Source organism: Electrophorus electricus, chromosome 7, assembly GCF_041902795.1.
Source record: "Electrophorus electricus isolate QZ-2024a chromosome 7, ASM4190279v1, whole genome shotgun sequence".
NCBI lineage: Eukaryota > Metazoa > Chordata > Actinopteri > Gymnotiformes > Gymnotidae > Electrophorus > Electrophorus electricus.
This window is the reverse complement of record NC_137503.1, coordinates 6,405,392-6,424,818: the sequence shown is the minus strand read 5'-3', so window position 1 is coordinate 6,424,818 and position 19,427 is coordinate 6,405,392. Positions and strand designations below refer to the sequence as shown.

General features: G+C 37.0%; 2 protein-coding genes across 5 annotated transcripts in view; one reads left to right on the top strand and one right to left on the bottom strand.

The window, feature by feature from the left end:
- Nucleotides 1–274: 274 nt before the first annotated feature.
- On the bottom strand, nt 275–3,226 carry rgs4 (regulator of G protein signaling 4). Its single transcript, XM_026998840.3, has 5 exons — nt 3,103–3,226; nt 2,718–2,822; nt 2,325–2,386; nt 1,468–1,631; nt 275–1,365 (listed from the first exon to the last, which is right to left on the bottom strand). Exons 1-5 carry the CDS (start codon nt 3,144–3,146, stop codon nt 1,120–1,122), a joined length of 621 nt encoding a protein of 206 aa, XP_026854641.2. The 5' UTR covers nt 3,147–3,226; the 3' UTR covers nt 275–1,119.
- A 10,631-nt stretch (nt 3,227–13,857) lies between these two features.
- Nucleotides 13,858–19,427, top strand: part of nos1apa (nitric oxide synthase 1 (neuronal) adaptor protein a) — a 76,681-nt gene continuing 71,111 nt past the window's right edge. For 2 of the 4 annotated variants that reach the window (XM_081717594.1, XM_026998818.3), the window contains exons 1-2: nt 14,614–15,354; nt 15,699–15,770. In XM_081717594.1, coding sequence (XP_081573720.1) covers nt 15,250–15,354; nt 15,699–15,770 — 177 coding nt within the window. In that variant the 5' untranslated portion in view covers nt 14,614–15,249. Of the gene's footprint in view, nt 15,355–15,698; nt 15,771–19,427 lie in introns of all 4 variants that reach the window. The other 2 variants (XM_026998821.3, XM_026998819.3) reach the window with 2 other exon arrangements.

The window sequence follows — 19,427 nt, the reverse complement described above, 5'->3', positions numbered from 1 at the left end:
ACCATAAGAAAATACTTCATAATATTTCAAGCATGACACTGACCTATCCATACTTACATGAGGATATGTATTTGATAGAGACTACAAAGCATTTCTGTAAGCCACTTTGGACGAGGGCAACTGCCAAATGCTGTAAATGTTAATGTAAGTATGTTCAAATTTACATTTACTTGGTCATAAATATACGCTAACCTTGTGGAATACCTTTTATAAAAAGTCCCCAATACCTTATGCAGTATGTTGTGTTTTAATCATTTTTCAAACACCTCAGGGAAAATTTTAAATTAGATTTATTTTATTAATAAATATTACAATAAATATATGCAACACAGTAAACAAATGTAATATCGGTGAACAAATATGTAAACATCAGTTAGCCTTTTATTCTAATATGAAGATGAAAGTGACTAAGGGTATAGTAATTACTTGAATGTCACAGCACTGGAACAAACCAACATCATCACATATTGAAAATACATCTTATCACTTTCATTTGTCATTAATGTTCCAGAGTTTAAGCCATAATTACAAGGACCAAATTTATTTAAATAGTGAAATTTGCAACTAACAACAATGGTACTAACACTGGTAACTGACAACACTGAAAATAACTAATAAGACATAGGATATATGTGTGTATTTGTATATGGTTAGTTGATAGTTACCATCTTCAAACAGTACTGCACATGATAGTCCTACAACTTGCACACTGACTCAAACATATGTAAAACAATTATGTTACTAGCCTATCTGTAACAGTCATGTAGTTGTAACTATTATTTGATGTCTATACCTGAAATGTTATGTATTTCAGTCTGTAATTTTCTTTGGTGTATCAAATTACCTGTAGTTTCCTACAACTGTAGTAAAGTAGAGAAAATGAATATTCAGTCGCTACATTGGAATTTATTAATAATTTGGTCATATTGTTGAGGAATGAATTAAAGCCACAAAGGACTTCTAAGAAAACAATCTGTATACTGAACATTCTGATCTGCAGTTTCTGTATTACTTGTTAAGCTCTTGCTTAAATGTTTTTTGTTTCTTTTAGAAATGAAAGGATTCTACTGTGTAAGAGGTGGTGTGCATGTCATAAGTGTTCATCTGAAGAAGTGTAAGTTAGGCACAATGTGACAGGAGGCACTGACCAAACTCAGTAAAGGTTCCCTTCCTCTGCAAGCCGCAGGGCTTTTCATCCCTGGGTGGTTGTGACAGGTCTAGGAACAGCTGGGACTTCAGAAAGCGCCTATATGAGTCTTTCTCCATCAGTATAAAAATCTTACTCTGAGCCTCATCAAAGCAGCTGATATCACACTTTTCCAAATTCCTTCTGGTTTCTTCTCTTGTTGCAGAGTCCAAGTTAACCTGAGGTTTGAGCACAATTTTGCATTTTAAGCACAAGCAAAAATCTTGAAAACTTTTTCTCTGGTGTTAATCATTCTAAATCAGAGCACAGTACTGACTCACCTGCTCTGGGGACTCAACATCGATGTATTGCTCAAAGATCTGTTTGGCTTTTAATTCCATATTTTCTGTGGGCATTCTCTTGAAGTCCTCACAAGCCTCCCAGAATTCAATATTTTCCTGACTGAACTCAGACTTCAAAAAGGTTGTAAATGCAACCCGCCCAACTGGGGAAAAAAAATCCCATTACATCACTTTGTTGTTTGACAGACACATATTTATAACTAACTGTACATTTGTAACTCAGCAAAATGAGCTATTTGCAAATATAAAACTATAAAAATATTTTGAAAAGTTGAAAGTAAAAATGTATGCATCACTGCCATCTATCTCAGGCCTTCCCAATAACCCCAGTCCAAACTGTTAAGTATTGCGTCATAGAAATGGACTTTGCCTCCAGCTATCTAATTTAGTCCTTTGGGGAAATAAGAGGAGGCTGAGGGTCAGAGGACATTTAATCCTCTGAGGTCTGTGCCTAGAGTCTGAGGAGATTCTCAGACAGCTACAGCTCTTCAGCTCTGTCCCTCTGGTGGCTGACCCCTCAGGGTCCAGCAAAACAGAACATGTACGCTCTTCCTGAGGCCAGCAAGGGCAGGCTGTGGACACGTAGCACATGTCCAGAGGCATGAGAAAACAACCACAAAGCTGGCCGAGGCAAGAAAACAACCTCGTTATCCCTTAAAGCAGGATCGTGCAATGTGTCAAGGGCAACGTGACAGTGAAGACGAGGTACACATTACTCAAGACTTTGCCAATTGACACAATATCCCCTTTTAGCAGAAAATGGCTTTGAAATTTGTTTTTCATCGATTTAATTTTATTTATATTATGTTCTTTACCTAAATGAACAGCACACTTACCCTCATTCTTAATCAAGTTGTTAAATGATGTTTTCCATTTCTCAGTATCAACATGAGCACAGCTAAAAATGAATTTGAAATTTAAAAAAATACAAACATTAAAATTATATAGTACAATGCTGGAACTTGGGTGTCTGATTATTTGAAAACAGATTTTTTTAAATAAATGTAACTTTACAATGAATTAATTTACCCAGTATTTTGAATTGTGCCACTAGTAATTCCAATTAACTTCTAAATCACTTTACACTGGACACCTCTAACCATCTTGAATGTGTTCTCATAAATCACAGCATCAAAGATCTTTATTTAAAATGGTCAAAAAAGATCTTTTACATCGAAAGCTTTCATGAAGCTCCTGTTCTCTCTGATAACTCATTCTTTGCCCCTTACCTTTTCACTGCAGTGGCCGTCTCCTTTTCCTTAGGGAGCCTGTGCTCCTGAACAGGCTCTGGCTTCTGGAGCAGGAACCCAATCTTATGCTTGATGTCTTTTGCACTGTACAAGAAGTGTGTGTAAAATGAAATTTGCTAACAGGAAATCATTTCTAATACAGAGAAGCTCTCTTTCATTTCATGAACAAATATTCTGAGCTGTCACATCATCTATTTAATGGCTAATAAAAACGTCTTTTATAAATAGTGTACATTATCTTCAAATACGATTAAAATAATCCATACACACACACACACACACACACACACACACACACACACACACACACCAAAACAACCATTAAGCAATACAGAGTTTATCACCATCAAAAGGTAATCCATACCTTTTCAAGCATGTTGCAGGTAGGGCTGCAAGCCCCTTACACATGTTGGTGTTAAATAAGACAAATCCAAGTCAAAGAGAGAAGCGTTTGAGTAGTCAGTGAATGGATCCTAACACTCTTAGAGGAGTGTCCTTCTCTGACTCTTGTTTTATACCGTGGTAGCCCTGACTGCAGCTGTACTAGCCAATCAGAGTGAAGGCACTGTATGTGTTTACAGACTGGGGCACAGAAAAAAGTTATTTGCATTTATTTTACAATAGATGATGATGTCTGTTTTAAAGATTTGCACTTGAAGTTTAAGGCCATTTTTGATGTGAGGGTTCTGATAAGTCTGAAACTGTCTATTAATTAATTTATGACTGTAAATGTATAAATCTGAATGCATCAAAAATGTTCACATTTTCTCCAGAGAAATTGAAAATAAAATACATATACAAATATACACACCCTAGAGACTGTTGTAAAGTTCATAAGAAAGGGAGGTATGCATGTTCCATCAACAGGAATAAATTAAACACTGCAAGGATCCTTTGGCTATGTCTACATATCTATGTTTTCAGTAATTATTTCTAACAATATTTTTCAGCATTTAGTTCATTAGATATTAGTTTATGGCCCGGGTTTATGCATTTTTGAAGTTAATATGTTCTGTATTTAAGGTTCCAAACAGAACATTTGTTAAACTGGCGAATATTCCTTGTTTCCACAGTCAATTAATTATTTTCTCTCCTCAGTGACCTCTGAAAAGTAACATGTGACAAACCATCTAACTGAGACACTAGGGCAGAAAAGACAGTTTCTCAAAGAAGGTAATTGATGGCCTTAGTATTGCCCCTAGCCTCTAGCCTTGAGGAAAGATTAACTATGCCAAGGTGAAAAATCTATTTTAGGCCATGCTACCTGTAGAAGATGTCACTGTTAGAGAGACTTCATTACGTCAGGAGAGTGCTCCAGTCACTGAATATAAATAAACAGTTTTCAGTGAATTAACTTACTTAGTGACTCATAAGCCTCTGCCTGTGTAGCAAATGGTGCTGTTGAAAAATGAACCACAGAGCATGTGTGCCCTCAGAAGAGCCCACAGTCCAAATGTGATCTGGGGGTGGAGTTCTGGTACCCATACACAGTGATCTCAGCTTTAATTGAGAACACATTGTACCCTGTTCTGTGCAAATGAATTAGTATGACACAAGGTTCACAGAAATTAAAAACATACATTTCTGTGTAATTATTATCAGGGGCTATTTCTTTTACAAGACATAATATGCAATCTGGCATTTATTGTATCATAACCTATATTACAAAAGGTCCTCACCTAAAAACAATATTCTATGAATGATGTTGTGTGTTGAATCCAAGTATAACAGTCTGCTGTAAATAGATTACCAAACATGTTTACTGCCCTGTAGTGTCATAATACTGCATATTAAATGTTGCTTTGTTATGATATGAAGAGACAGTCATAATATTGGTATAGTGCAAAGCAATCTCACCACCAGACACACAACCAGCATCTAAAGAGCTAAATTCAAGCAAGGCATGTTAAGACTGTTACATAGTTTTACAAGGCAATCACTGCAGTTCAGTCTGTCTGATAACTGCACCCGTGGTGGGAGTAGAGTCAATGGGAGGAGGTGATAATCAAGCTCATGTGATGTAGTTCTCTCCGCCTATCACTTTATCACCTGTCACCTGATGTAAGACGTGACTCAGACTATGTAAGCTCTTCAAGAGGACATTATATACTGCCACACCTGATGCTGGGTTGATAAGCTGTGTAAAGTTTGCACGAAGTCACTGAGTTTGAATCTCAGCTGTGTAATGTGATGTTCACAGACACAAGGTCTTGTGACTCAGTTCTTTGTGATTTTTTATTGATGAATAATGAATGACAGGGAGCAGGGTGTCTGTCTCCAAGCCAAGTGTCAGCCAATCAGATTGTTACAAATTTTATGAAACTGAATCCACTTCTAAACAAAGAGAGGTCCTCAGCAACCCATAATAACAGGCATCATAAACACAGGAAGAACCTTTTATCACTCCCACTCACAGGGTTGACATGATATAAAATAGATGCATCTTCCATTTGAAATTGGTCATGACTAAATTGAAGATATAACAAAAATTTATATTGAACTTATACCTGCTGAGTTAATTTTTTTTTGGTTTACATGTATTCATAGTGGCAGGCATGTATGGGTGTGTGCGTGTGTGTGAGAGAGAAAGACAGAGAGAGAGAAAGAGAGAGAGAATCACATGACAATCAATAAATCATTAATTTAATATAGGATAATAATGCCTTCTTATAACAATATTAATTATACCAGAATTCAAAGAGTTAAAAGGCTAATTTATTTGGGTTCACATCATGGAAATATTTCTGTAAAGCCAAAATAAAATATTACATATTATGTGTGCAATTATTATCAATGAACTCCATAAAGCGTTCCCACCATTCTTTTGCATTATCCATTGTGAATGACCATCAACTGAGCTTTTAACATTTCAGCTGTCATCCAAAAAATCAGTGTTTTACTTTTATTCCTGGAAAATGTAGCTTTCTACCTTTGAATAGCTTTCAGCTTTCATATGCGGACATTTAGAAACTGGATGTGAGCCTAGAACACAGAGGAAGTACAAACAGTGTAGTCTGCCACAATGGGCCCCATTTCTGAAATTGTTGTCTGATGGCAGATTAGAGAAAGAGAGGTATTGCTGCTATATAGAAGAATTCAGCACTAATGAATAACTCTCCAAAAGAGCTTCTATTAACTTTTTGTAAGCAGCCTGTTCACATGTGGTCAGTTTTTCTTACTGTGGGTAACCACTGATCCCAACACAAATAGGCACCATCTCATGCAGTAGATTTCCAGATACTGCTTATTGTATACAGTGAAGCAATTCGGATTGAATTTGTTCAGTTCTACCTCCAAGAATTTTCCAAACCTCAATTGACATATGGGAACTGAATTAACTGGAGCATAATGTGTTGTCTTATGCACCTTCCTGAGATTACTGTTAAACTGCTGCAGATCCTGTGATCAAAGAGCCCAGTGTGGAGGAGGCCTATGAGGTCATCCCTCCTGACTCCACATTGCACTTCACTCTACAGTTCCACTTAACAGATCACAATGACTTGGTGGTTCACCTCTTGTAATGCCATATTGAATCAGTTCTAGCTGAATGGATCTGTAGGAGTATTGGTGTCATAGGGTTCATTGATTATTGATTTTAATCATAATTACAGCTGATGACAGAGGGCCAGAAGTAACACTCACTGACCTAAATGCACTGCAGCATAGTAATATATATTATAAATGTGTGCCTGAATGAGACAACAGACATGTTAAACATGTTAGGTTTAAAGAGGAAGTCATAAAACAGCAGACCTTGGAGAGACATGGTGTAAAGATAACTGAAGGAGATAACAGAGTTAGAGTACTGATTGCAATCACCTGTGTTTTTGGGTTACATAGAGCCTCCCATTCTTATTCCTATCCAGATTTCAGTAGTGCTTCAAATCAGGTCTATTGTGCTGGCGATGCTGGTCTATCAGCAGCACCTTTCAGTGGAGGCTATAGGATGTTCTGTACACAGCCCAGCTTGACTGAGAAACAGGTGCTATTCAGGGGCTTATCAACACATAGAGCCTCTCTGCCTCCAGCAGTGAGAACAACCATGGTCAGCACTCAATCAGAGTCTGCCTGAGAGAAGGCTTCATTAATCAGGGGTTGTCAGGGCCGTAATGTTCAATGATTGCCTCACACCTGTCTAAAGGGCAGCTAAGTGAACAATCTTTCAGGCCGCAGAATGAGTTTATTTGAAAGATTTTCCCCAGAATTTTATTCTGTGTGAGCATGTAGGCATGTTACTGTATTTTTACATTTTTTTCAGCTTTCAAGGTGTCGGAAGTGAAGTATTGTAGTTTCAAATGTAAATTAAATGCAGGCACACAGACACACACATGCACATGAGGGTCCATACTTCACAAAATCTTTTTAACCAAAACCAAAAGCACATGAACATGATGCCTATGTCTGTAAGGCAAGAGATGATATTTTAGTACACACATTTCCTCATGAAGGCAAAACACAACACTCCTTTGTTTTGTGAAAATAGATCCTAGTAAAAATGCAGCAACTCCTAGAAATACTATATTTATTGCTATTGTCTGACATATCCATCATATTTACAGTTAAGTGCAACACCCCCAACAGAGGAGCTGATAAAAGGCCCAAAGATGCCATTTCATATTCAGCTTCAAAGTTCACTGTATCTGATAAATTGATGTCACAACTAACTCAAACAATAAGACAGCAGTGTTGTAAAGTGAACAGATACCTGCTGGGCTACAGTTTTTTTTTTTAATATATATATCTATCACCTATCTTGTTTTTATGACCCAATTTATTCAATCTGTATATAGAAAGACAGACCATGCCATCACAAGGTGAAAGGTGAAAGGTGAATTTGCTTCCGTTCTTAGAAACATTGAATTGAGTTGAATTGAGGCCAAGCATTCAGTTTATACTGATTAGCACTTAATTAGTAATTGTCTCTAAATTAGCTTTAAATGAGAATTCCTCCAGACTTCAAACATTTAAATAAAAGTAGCTGAGCAAGCCTTGTTATTGAGAGGCTAAATAAGACATCTGTGTGTGCACCTACTTGTGAAAGGGTGTTTGTGTGCGTGTGAGTGTGGAGCTACGTGCATTCAGGAGAGATTTATATCTGACCAGATGGTGCTTAAAGAAGCACTGCCTCTTTCATCTCTGATCTGGTGTATTCTGGTGTCTGTGTATGTGTGTGGCTGCAAGCTATCTATCCTCCCTTTCCCTGTCACTGAAAATCTTAGAAGAACCAAGAGATGAAGTGAGCTTATACTCCTTGTTTCAAGTAAATGTCATACAAATTAGTTTTGTTCTGTTGTTTTCCTTAACATAAACTGACATGGACAAGCCAGGTTTACATTATTATATTTATTATATATGAAGATGGTTAAATAATTATAACTTAGCAAAAATGTAGGTGAGAAATATTTGAGTAAATCTTACTACTATAAAATGACCGTTATTTCCATCTTTTTTCTGTTTCACTAACTACAGACTCCACAAGTTAATACTGGTCATATTACCTTTTAGGCTTAGAGGCCTTTACTAACCTGTACAGCCATTCCATAACAGTCTACCAAAGATGAATAGCAGAACTAAAAAGGTTTAAATTCAGAGGTAATTCAATTACATTTTGGGGTTTTAATAGGCATACTAAGGACATGAATCTGTAAAACTTGTAAAATTGTGCTTTGACATGTCTATTCACCCAAATGTTTTTAAACATTCATTATGTATAGTAGAAAATTTGTTCCAATCAGCAGCAGCCAGATAATAGCCAACATTACTAACTGCCAATTCAACTTAGGTTACACTGTGTCAATTTCCATTCCCTTTCTCTTCATCATAGCTTACAACAGCAACTAGAAAGACTTTAACCCTGAAGTTATTACATCAAAGAATAAATTATTTATTTGGTTAAAATGAAGAAAGGTCTGTGCCATATAAGATGAAAAACGAATAGCATGTTATCTTTCTGTGATGACCACAAATGAGCAAAACATAGACAATATAGAGTGAACTGTGGTCCTTACAGACCCATGTGGATGCCTATCCAATCTTTGTCAAATCAATTCAAATCCAAACAGGTGAACTCAATCTGAGTTCTAGACACAACTCAGTTAAAACAAACAGGACATGCCACAGCAAAGGTTCTATGTATTTTTGTGAATAAGACATTTCAGTTGTTTATTTTTAATTATTTATTTAAACTTTCAAAAAATGTTATGGATGGTTAAGTGTAGATTGATGAGTAAATTTGGCAATTATAGCCATTAAAAATTTAATGTGAAACAACTGAAAGTCTAAATATTTCTGAATCTATTGCAGCCTGTTCATTCAAATGAGCAGTATATGCCTGTGTCATATTGAGGCAAAAATAGCTGACATAGGGAGCACTACATGACCTTCATTGGAGGTCTTCTTAGGGACTAGCAGGCCACCAATCATACACCAGCCCTGTGGTCCACGGGAGAGGGCTGGAGTGGGAAAAAAAGAGTGACGGATACTGAGAGGGGGCAGGGTGGAACACAAGCTTACATCACTCCACCCATAGATGACGCCAAGCTGCAAAGTCCCTAAAGGTCAAGGGAAAAAGCTTGAGGAACATGATATATGACAGTTTGAATGTGTTTACAGACAGGGACATGACATGTTAGGATGACATCACTGGTACATGATAATGGTGTTATACTGAGGCATTTGGTGATGGTGTCACTACGTTACTGATCAAATGAGAATCTTTTGTGATTCTCATTGTCATTTTCAATATATGCACTTGCTCACTATCAGTATATATTCATGAAAACCTCTGTTTAAGTCTCTACAGGTGTTACCTAAACAATTATTAGAACCTGAGTGACACCCTGCATCGAAGCTTCAAAATGCAGCCTTTTTTTCATGCATGGTTAGATGGTCATTTTAATATAGATTACATAACTCTACATGCAAATGTCCTGAAATACATGTGGCCATAAGTGTCCATTATAGTAAAGCCAATGTGGCATGCCTATAACAGCATACTGAGCTGAACCAAAGGTAGGGACTCTAATTTCCAAAACCGGGTACCAGGATACAAGGATAGGTCAGAGGTGTGTTATCATTCAAAATTTGACACTTCAGCATAAATTAATCATCAATCCCATTCTTTCTGTGTAGAGTAATAAGAATGAGTTATTTGAATCAATACCCTTCCACCTGCACTAGAATTCTCGTAGTCTCACTGTAAAACAGGCTTCAAGGTAAATAAATGACTGACGTTTTGAGACATGCTAAGCTTGATACATGACCTTGGCCTATATAAACAAGAGACAAAGTAAATTCTCAGAAGTCATCATTCACTTGAACAGTTTTGCAGTTCAAAGCAATGTGGGTTAAGGCTGGTAAGGGAATGCCAGTCCTTCCTGTGTGTTGTGATAACACTGTTTGGTTCGCATTTTGCCTTTTTGCACTGCACAATTTGAACACAAAGTAGATTAACAAAGGGAAGCTACACTGGTGATGTGAATAGGATACAAAAGCATTCAGGCTACCTGCTGCTATATACAATAGCAATTTGGGTGTCAATCTTAGGTTTGAGTAACTGCTTCTGCCTTTATTTCTGGTTCATGACTGGCATTCTCACATATCCTACAGATTTTATATTCATTGTCACGATAGGCAGAGAACAAGGTCCATGGATCATGTAAGAGCACTTTACAATGTGCTTGTCTGTGTGAAATGTTCTCCTGTTCATTCTGTCCATCTTGTTCATACTGCACAACAAGAGTGCCCCTTTGCGGTATTTGATGGCATTGCAACATTCCTTACATCTCATCTGCTAAGAGATGAGTCATTTTTGTTATCTGTTAAAGGAGCAATAAGTAATTTTTCCAGTAATGTTTTTTTACATTATGAAACAGGCATTATACTGAGACCTAGTTACAGTGACCTGGATGAATTAAAATTTCTGACCTAAATCTATTTTAAACATGGATAGTTCCATGTGAGGGAACCGCTCTATGGAACATAAACTGGTTCAGTCAGGGACTACAAAGCAATCTGATTCTACATCCATGAGAGCTGTGTTACATAGAAAAAAAATTAAATAAAATAATAATAACTATTATGTTTACTTTTTTATTGCTTTTAACACTTTATGGTCGTAAAAATGACTGATTACTCCTTAACTATCAGTCAATAACACTTTTTTAAAAACTTTTGTGGTTTATGTTTATAATGAAATGCATCTGGCAATTTATCAAAGATTACGATTTTACTGGGGGGGAAAAAAACTCTTATGGCCATTGCATAAATAATAATAATATTTTCCATCAAGGCTGCAAAGTTACTGAAAACCTTTGAAAACTGTATTTCTATGGTTTTGCTGCTTTTATTGTTTGTTTTGAAAGCAGGGATCCAGACATAAAGATTGAATCTACCTTCCTGTGACAAAAAGAAAGTGTTGAGGAGGTCTACTGTTAGTTTATTGCAGCGATGTGCAAGCTAGTCTCTACTAAGATGTACTTTTAGTACACATTATTTGTTCTATATTTTTATTCTAAGTATATATCAAGATATTAAGTAGAGCATGACATTGTACTACCATGTAGAAAAAACTGCAAACTTAACTATTTAAGCACATGAATTTATGAGGTGAAACCTCATGTTTTTTACAAGAGTGACGTTCCACATTGTATTACTACTGTGCTTGGTTAGAGACGTGTTAAAGATGAGCATTTGATCTGCTCTAGTTGTTAGTTTTGGAACATGGTTATGGAGAGATATTATAGCCTGTGTAAAAGGGATAAATGGTGAATGCTCAAACTACCTAGCACCTTACAGCTCATGGGACATTTGTGTGTAGTCATAGGTTGTTAGAAAAACCTAATTTGGGTCCCAAGGGTCATCTAAAAGGTTTGGGTGAATGCTCTTAGTCTTATTTCCCTAATTCTTCACAATAATGTTCCAAATATTCACAGTCAAGTTAGCTGTCAATTGACAACCTCCAAAAGAGCAGTCTACTTTGAAACGAAAGAAGCCAACAGACAGCATGAGTGGTGTCAGGAATACTGCCTTATATTGAATGCCAGCAAGCCTGACTGGAACAAGAGAACTTTCTACTTCCACTTACCAAATAATAACAGTATAATGTAATATAGTACAATGTATCCTAATATTGCTCAGAAACAAAATGTTAAAACAATTTCACCTGTTTTGTTGACTATTTCTTTCCTCCCTTTTGGAGAGTTTTCTGAATAAAATGATTTATTTCAAATGTTTTAATCAAATAGCCTGTTTGTTAATCTATGTCCTGAAGCATTTGAACAAACAAATGTTGTGCCAAAAAAGTCATGGAGCCTTCTGTGACAGTAGATTAATTCAGAGTTTAGGATTTGTTTGTGTATGCAACAAAATCTAGTAATTGTAGGCTTACAACAATTTATGCAGCATAGCCAACTCTGGCTGATCTTATGTTGTGTTATTTTGGTTATATTTGGTTTGGTAAAATACATAAAACGCCTACCTTCCACCTTCCGCCTACCTTCTACCTTAGAAAAGAGTGGTCTAGTTTGTAGGGACATTCTGGGGGTTAAAATGCTAAAAGGACCAACATGGAATACAGACATCAAGCGTTTAAAATGAGCACCGCAATCCAAATTCAAAATATTGGATAGTTGTCTGCCTCAGTCCAGCTCGTGCGGGTTGCCAGGTTGAGGACAGGGCCCTACATAACTGAGCACATTTGCAAACTTTGACATTGGCAAGTGACGAGTCCTATACTGGAAGTTGATCAGCTAATGTACGTTTGCAATGTTTTAGTGTCATTAACCAGCTCGTGGATTTTTTATGACTCTGCCAATGTTAGGTAGGTTAGCTAACCTAGCTAGATGCGTGGCTGGCTAAGTAACGTTACGGTAGCCGAAGCAAAACCTGTTATCTCAAAACCAAAAACCCACTGCTCAGAAAAGAAAAAAAAAACACTCTGGAGCTAGATATTAATTAATTAATAATTAATATTTTCTAGACCCCGTTAATATACTGTTCAATTGAAAAGACAATGTATAGACAAAATCACATATTTATTTCGAAGAAGTAACCTACTTTATGTTACAGGCCAATGCAGATCAGTGCCCTCACTGGTGTCAAGTGAAGCTATAAACCTGTTTACACAGAAAATCCTTGTACATCGTTTCACTAAAACATCTAGCTACACAGCAACCTAACGGTACCGAAATGTGACCACATACATTGATTCTGTCACGTTAATGAATAAACTCATCTAAAAACGAGTAGACTAGCTAACTACATGGTTTCTATTAGATAGGATAGTTAGGTTAGTTAGCTAAGCTACCTATCAGCATTAGCCAGCACTAGTCACTTCACCAGCTTTCTCAAATACTTGCTGCCTTGATAACCATATACATACACATACAAATATACAGTCTGTGTTGATAACCCAGCTGCACACTGACCATAGTCTGAATGCGCGTATTCGAATGCTGAAATGACTTAAAATGTCCATCCCTATTAGTAGCCGTGATGAATTAGTTAGGGTTAGCTAACCTTAGCTGAAGCTCACTCGACAGAGGTTCTTGTATGGAGCCCTAGGAGAATAATTAAAATCAAGGACAACGCGACAGGTCAGTTAACCAGGAAAATGGATGACCCAAGACATCAATAGACACATTAAAAAACAAGGAGAACAGTAATATGAAGTGGCAATACTTCGAGGATGAAGCTAGACACCAATACACACATTAAAAAAAACAAGAACAGTAATATGAAGTGGCAATACTTCGGAGGAAGACACTAAACAGTAAACACTCAGAAGTCAGACAAATGAAAACAGACAATAAAAGAACTCAGATTGACAGGAAAATAAACGGAGAAACTACTTCGGAATGTGACACAGGGCGCACAATCCAACAAGGTTAATGAGCCTAAATGACCCACAAGGTCATGCCAGAGTCACAACTCTAACTTGTGTGTGTGCCAAGTCGGTATCCGTTTTTCTGGGACATAAGTTGCCTCCACCTTTCAAACACATCGCCAATATTTACTCGCATTCATGGTATCTTTTATAAGGATTCTTTTTGGCACATTGCAACATTAACTGTTGATAGTTTGCTTGTTTCCATGGCTACAGCACGCTGCCTTTTCCAGCCAATTTATTTCATATCTGGCAACCAGGGTTGTCGAAATGGTACTGCAAAAATGGTCACTGGGTGAGAGCACAAACCAAAACACAAACAAACTTTATGGTGCGGAATGAAAATGACAAAGGAAAACATACTGGCTGTAGCAATGTTGTCGGAGAAGCTTGTATTTCAACTTAGCATGTTTTCTTAATCTTTGTTTACTTTTTTAAATTTAGTACAGTAAATATATTTAATAGTCTGACTTAGTACAGAAAATATACTGTTCTTTAACGTGGTTTAGTAGGCTATACATTGACCTAGGTACACCAAATTTCGCTCACATATTACTGTGAGTCCATGGGTGCGTTTTACTACCAATAGGCTGAACCTGTCTTTTAAGAATAATGTAATCTATTTACGATACTTTTTTCTCAATTTAAACCCATTATACAGAAAATGCTGAACGTGGCTTAATGTACCAAAACAATTAAATGACGCACAGGAACCCCAACAACTATTGGACATATAGTCCCATGGTTTCCTCTGAATAGTGTTGTCCTGAGAACTTTATTTTCTCAACCTGTATATCTGAAAGATGACAGCCTATATGTTAACTTGATAAAACAAAACAAACAACAACAGTCGTGCGGAACACCCTAAAATACGTGGTAAAATCACTGGCGCTAACGTATGACCTCTCGTGGCTTGTTAGGCTACATTAGGATTGTAAAGCTTTTTAAAGTACAATGACAACGAGCCGACAAATTCCACTTTCATTTTACTGAACGAGTCTCCGAATGGCAACCCATAACATTTCAACTTTCCCCCGTCCCTTAACACAATACCGAACCGAGTTCTTCGTTCAAAAGCGTAGCGTTTGGTTTTGTATCCCACCGCTAGGTGCCATTAGCAGCTTTCCTAAACAGACCGGAGAGCTGAACAAAAGCGGTGTTTTTCTCCTCCTACAAAAAATGTGATAAAGCTGTGTTCCAGTGAAAGCAGGTGGGATTCCCCGGCTCAGCCATGACGCTTTCCTTCTCGGCACTCCATGCGCAAGGGATGTGTGGATTTAGTTATGGCGCTGGCGTGAAGTTGTTGGAAATGGGCAAACCCAGGAAGCAGGATATTTGCTCATCTGTTGTTTAAGCTTGCCAGGTTAGCCAAGAACTAGGGAACGGGGAGTCAAACCTGTCAATGTAAAGTATTCTGTTTAAACCGGAAGAAACCGATAGCTCAGAAGACACTAATACCAACTGACTGAAGAGCGATTTTTACAAAGTTACACTGACAAGCTAGCACGCACAGTACTACAATTGTGACCTCGGACGAAGGAAACAACATGGACCACTGAAGCTGAGTTTCTTGATCTACGAACATTTATTTCCATTGTTTATGTTGACGTACTGAAGATCGCAATCATGCCAGTGAAAACAAAGTACAATTTAGTGGATGATGGACATGACTTGCGGATTCCTTTGCATAACGAGGAAGCATTCCAACACGGTATTAATTTCGAAGCAAAGGTGTGTTTCTTTATGTTTGTTCAACATAGGCCTATTTACAACGGCGGGAATAACTATTCGGAGTAGACTATTACACTCTGCATTCTGCCTACCTGTATTAAATTTATAACTAGCCCTATCTGAGATGATTAATCTGGTATGCCTCTGTAAATCTACCTGTTAACAGTATTGGGATATGATAAGTTGCCAGGCCACTTTTTTGTGCATGTAAGATAACTAGATCGACTAATGTTTAAAACAGGATGGGTATAAATCTAAAATGAGTTGATCTCATTGTTGAAGAACATGTGCTCGTTGCATACTTATTCTTTGTTTTTGTTTTTTTGTTTTCATTTTGTCGTCAGTACATTGGTAGTCTGGATGTGGCGCGACCCAACAGCCGTGTGGAAATAGTTGCTGCCATGAGAAGGATCAGGGTAAGTTGGGGACTATTAGCCTAAACCCATTTCAAGATATGTATCCTATTTTACCATTTATGCAAATGTTTCCACAACAGTTGGTGCTATTTTAATTTATGAGAACATGAGATGAAGCTAGTGATACTGTCCATGGGTGGTACAAAGCCACAATCGAAAATCACAAAAGCCTGACTAAACCGTTTTACAATTAATTTGTTAACTGTTTTAAGTTGCCATGTAGCCACTAAACAGAGGCTATGTTATCATCGATGATGGCATAAATATTCAGTTAACTTTTAATGGGTTAATGGGTTTTGTGGCTTAGGTCACAGTATGTAGGCACAATCAGGTGAATGCCTCTCTGAACTGGATGTCATTTTTTAATGCACATAAAGCTGTATTTAAGCCCTAATGTACTGGCACTACTGTACAATATCCTTATTATGCTTCTCTTTTTCATTTACATCTTATACTGGATGTATTATCGCTTATTTGTGATGTATTGTAAAAACATTTATGTGATTACTTGCTTTGTTCCCCTTGTTCCCTGTTGCATGCTTAATTTTAAGTATTTGGGTATTTTAATGAATTCAATGAAATTATTTAATGACACTCATAAATAAAGGCATTAAGTGACTGCTAGTTCAGTTTCTCCGATGTTCTTGAGCATTTTACATTTGACAGCCAAAGAAACATTTTAGATTCAGTCGAGCATGTTATGTATGTAGTGCAAATATCCCTTCTCTGTGCACCTGTATTTATGATTTACCCTTTCACCGGTCAACTGTAATGTATTTAAAGGCAATGCCACACAGTAACAGTGTTAGGTGGAGAAGTGCCAGGAATGGAATGGTTGTAAAGGCTTTGTTTTTGCAGTGTCACAGTTTCCATCACACCAACACACATTAGGTGCAAATGATCCTATTAACCTTTTCAATGTGCTGGACCCCTGCTGTGATATAGCAGCTGCTGAGAAAGGACAGACACTTGCGACACATGCATTTACTGAGGGAAAATTACCTGATGTATTCCACACAGACAGAACTTCTAAAGTCCAACTTGGGCTGCATTGCTCAAAGATTAAAGTGTTTTCTGTGTAAATTGGCCAGTGTTGTCTCACTCACTTCATGTGAAAGATATCTGTTCTGGAGAATGAGAGAAAAAAATGAGCACAAGTACTGCATTGCTGAACAAAGAATAGCTGTCATAATAGGCAGAGCTAACTGCAATGAACAAGAAACCTTATGTTCTGGAGACTCACAAAGGTCATAGTGCAGAATGTTATGTTTAGGCTAAACAAAGGAGTATTTGGTGTTGGCACAATTGGATCTCCTTTTAGACTTTTTCTAGGAGCTTTGTAATTGTTTGATAATATTTGCTCAAACATTATTGAGTTGGCTGGTATACTCATTTAGATCAAGACAAGTGTTATCTGTCTCATAACAATGGATTAATATTGCTTGACTGCAGTTGGTGCTTTGGTTTGTTAACAGGAAATTTGGTCTAAAAAGCCAACTACAATAGTAGGATGGCAGGAATACAAAAGATTTGTGTTGTTGACCTATTTCTAAGACATTTAATATTTAATCCTAAAGGCTCTTTGGATATCTCTGTGCAGGCAAGGAGGGGTACACCATACATTGTGCATTGTCATTATGGTTTTGACTTTTTCAGTAGTGATTAAAGCAGAAGACAACAATATGCAGCGATCCCTCTATCAAGTTGCCATATGTTTTACTGCATATGAGCATCCTCTCGTATCAGTTATTACAGATGAGTGTCCTGTGGGTGTTTTTTAATGAATCAAGAAACACATATGATCCAACAAACTTTAATCATTTTATTAAAAATAATGCAAGCTAGATGCAATTTAAAATTGCATTTTCTGAAATTAAGTATGCCAGATTTATTTGAGTGGCATTGAATCTCTACTAAATCCAGTGTATTTGAGAAGGACACATTTTGGGGGGGAATTGAGCATTGAGAGTTCTCATATCAGTCTTGGGGTGGTAAGATCTGCCGTGAAGCAGAAATGAGCTCAGAGAATCATAAGTACATGAGAACTGGACTTTATTCAGTACAGTAATATAAACATACGTCATCAATAGGGTTGGACTTCCCCTTAGATGATCTGGATGAAGAAATATAGGCTATTAACTGGGTGAAAGGCATTTTTATGAACATCATCTTTACTGTGTCACAAAATTTGGCTCCACTTTCAGGAAATATATGATGATTTATGTTTTTTCCTTTTAATAAGTGTGAAATGTGCGGTGCTAAAATCTCTGTATTTAGACTATAGTTCCGTCTAATTGTTGAGCCCTCGCTATTGATTTCAACACATTAATGTAGGCAAATGTTTTGTAAAGATCATCTCATTGGCCGTTGCTCCTAACAGATTGTCTTTCCCTCTGAGTTAGTTTTATCCTACTGGAAGCAGAAAGGTTGAAAGCTTGGGAGTGACCTCTGTTAAATTCACCCAACAGCTCCTTCCATGTTCTCATAAGATCTGTTATTCATGTATAATTACCTAATTACCTGACAGGGTTGTGTAGTGCAATGTATACATATGTAGTATTTAAAAATTGACTGTTTAAACATAACATTTTACTTTTTATGTGTAGCCTAAATTGTGTCTGGAATCCACAAATTGGTTAACTAAATACAAAATGATTTTAAGGAGAAGTCCACCTAAAATCACATCTGATACCTGTTTAGGCTTTTCGATGTTTTGTAGATGCATCATATAGTTGCTGTAGATGACTCAAATAATCTTTGTATCAATATTTTTATTTTAGTTACTGTAGCTAATTAGCTTGTTTAGCAATTGGCAATGTGAGGTGTGTCATTGTTGGTTGTGATGAGCTTCCATGGAGAGCAGAAGGAAGAGTACATTTTCACTCTTTTTTTTTTCTTTTAGAACTAGCTTTGTGACACTTGTTGGCACAAATTGTATAGCATGATGTCACCATGTTTAAAGTGACCCATATCGGACTCTACCACACATTCATACTCTTCAGCATATTTCTGTTTTATGCATTGCATCTTAGTCAATTCTATTTGCTCTATAGGCTGATTTTATTACACCAAGAGGGTGAGCATAAAAAGACTCCAACTCATGCAAAAAAGAGCTTAATCTGAGTGGTGCATAAGTGAATTTAGGGAATTGTTTTTATTCTGAAAGCCTGATAATCTTGCTGGGATACATTGCATCATAGACTCAATAAAATAACAAGGTATTTTAGATCAGCATCTGGTGTTTTTTTGCCAGGAAGCTAAAATTGGGTCTTGGTTGGATTAATGATCCAAAGCATACCTCTAAATCCACCCAAAAATGGTTTACTAATGGCAGAATCAAGCTTTTTCAGTAGCCATCTCACTCCCCTGACTTAAGCCCCATTGAAAGCCTGTGAGGTGAACTAAAGAAGAGAATCCTCCAGTGAAGACCAAGGACTCTGAAGGATCCAGAGTAATTTTGTGTGTAGGAATGGTCTCCTCCTTTGTATGTGTTAACCTTATCAAATAGTGTTATCCAAAGGCAAAGGAAGGAAGCACTAACTTTAAGCGCAGGTCTGCCAGTAATTGGTTGAATGTTTTTGATTATAAAAATTATTAATATTTTTCAAGGACTTTTTAATACTGTTGCAATACTTTGTGTGTGTTACATCACTGTTG

What these genes read in the sequence shown, in the direction of transcription:
- rgs4 (XM_026998840.3), bottom strand. Translation starts at nt 3,146, where the DNA reads ATGTGTAAGGGGCTTGCAGCCCTACCTGCAACATGCTTGAAAAG. An exon ending in CCTGCAACATGCTTGAAAAG is followed by an intron (nt 2,823 to 3,102) that starts GTATGGATTACC and finishes CTTCTTGTACAG; the next exon opens with TGCAAAAGACATCAAGCATA. An exon ending in CAACTTGATTAAGAATGAGG is followed by an intron (nt 1,632 to 2,324) that starts GTAAGTGTGCTG and finishes TTTTTTCCCCAG; the next exon opens with TTGGGCGGGTTGCATTTACA.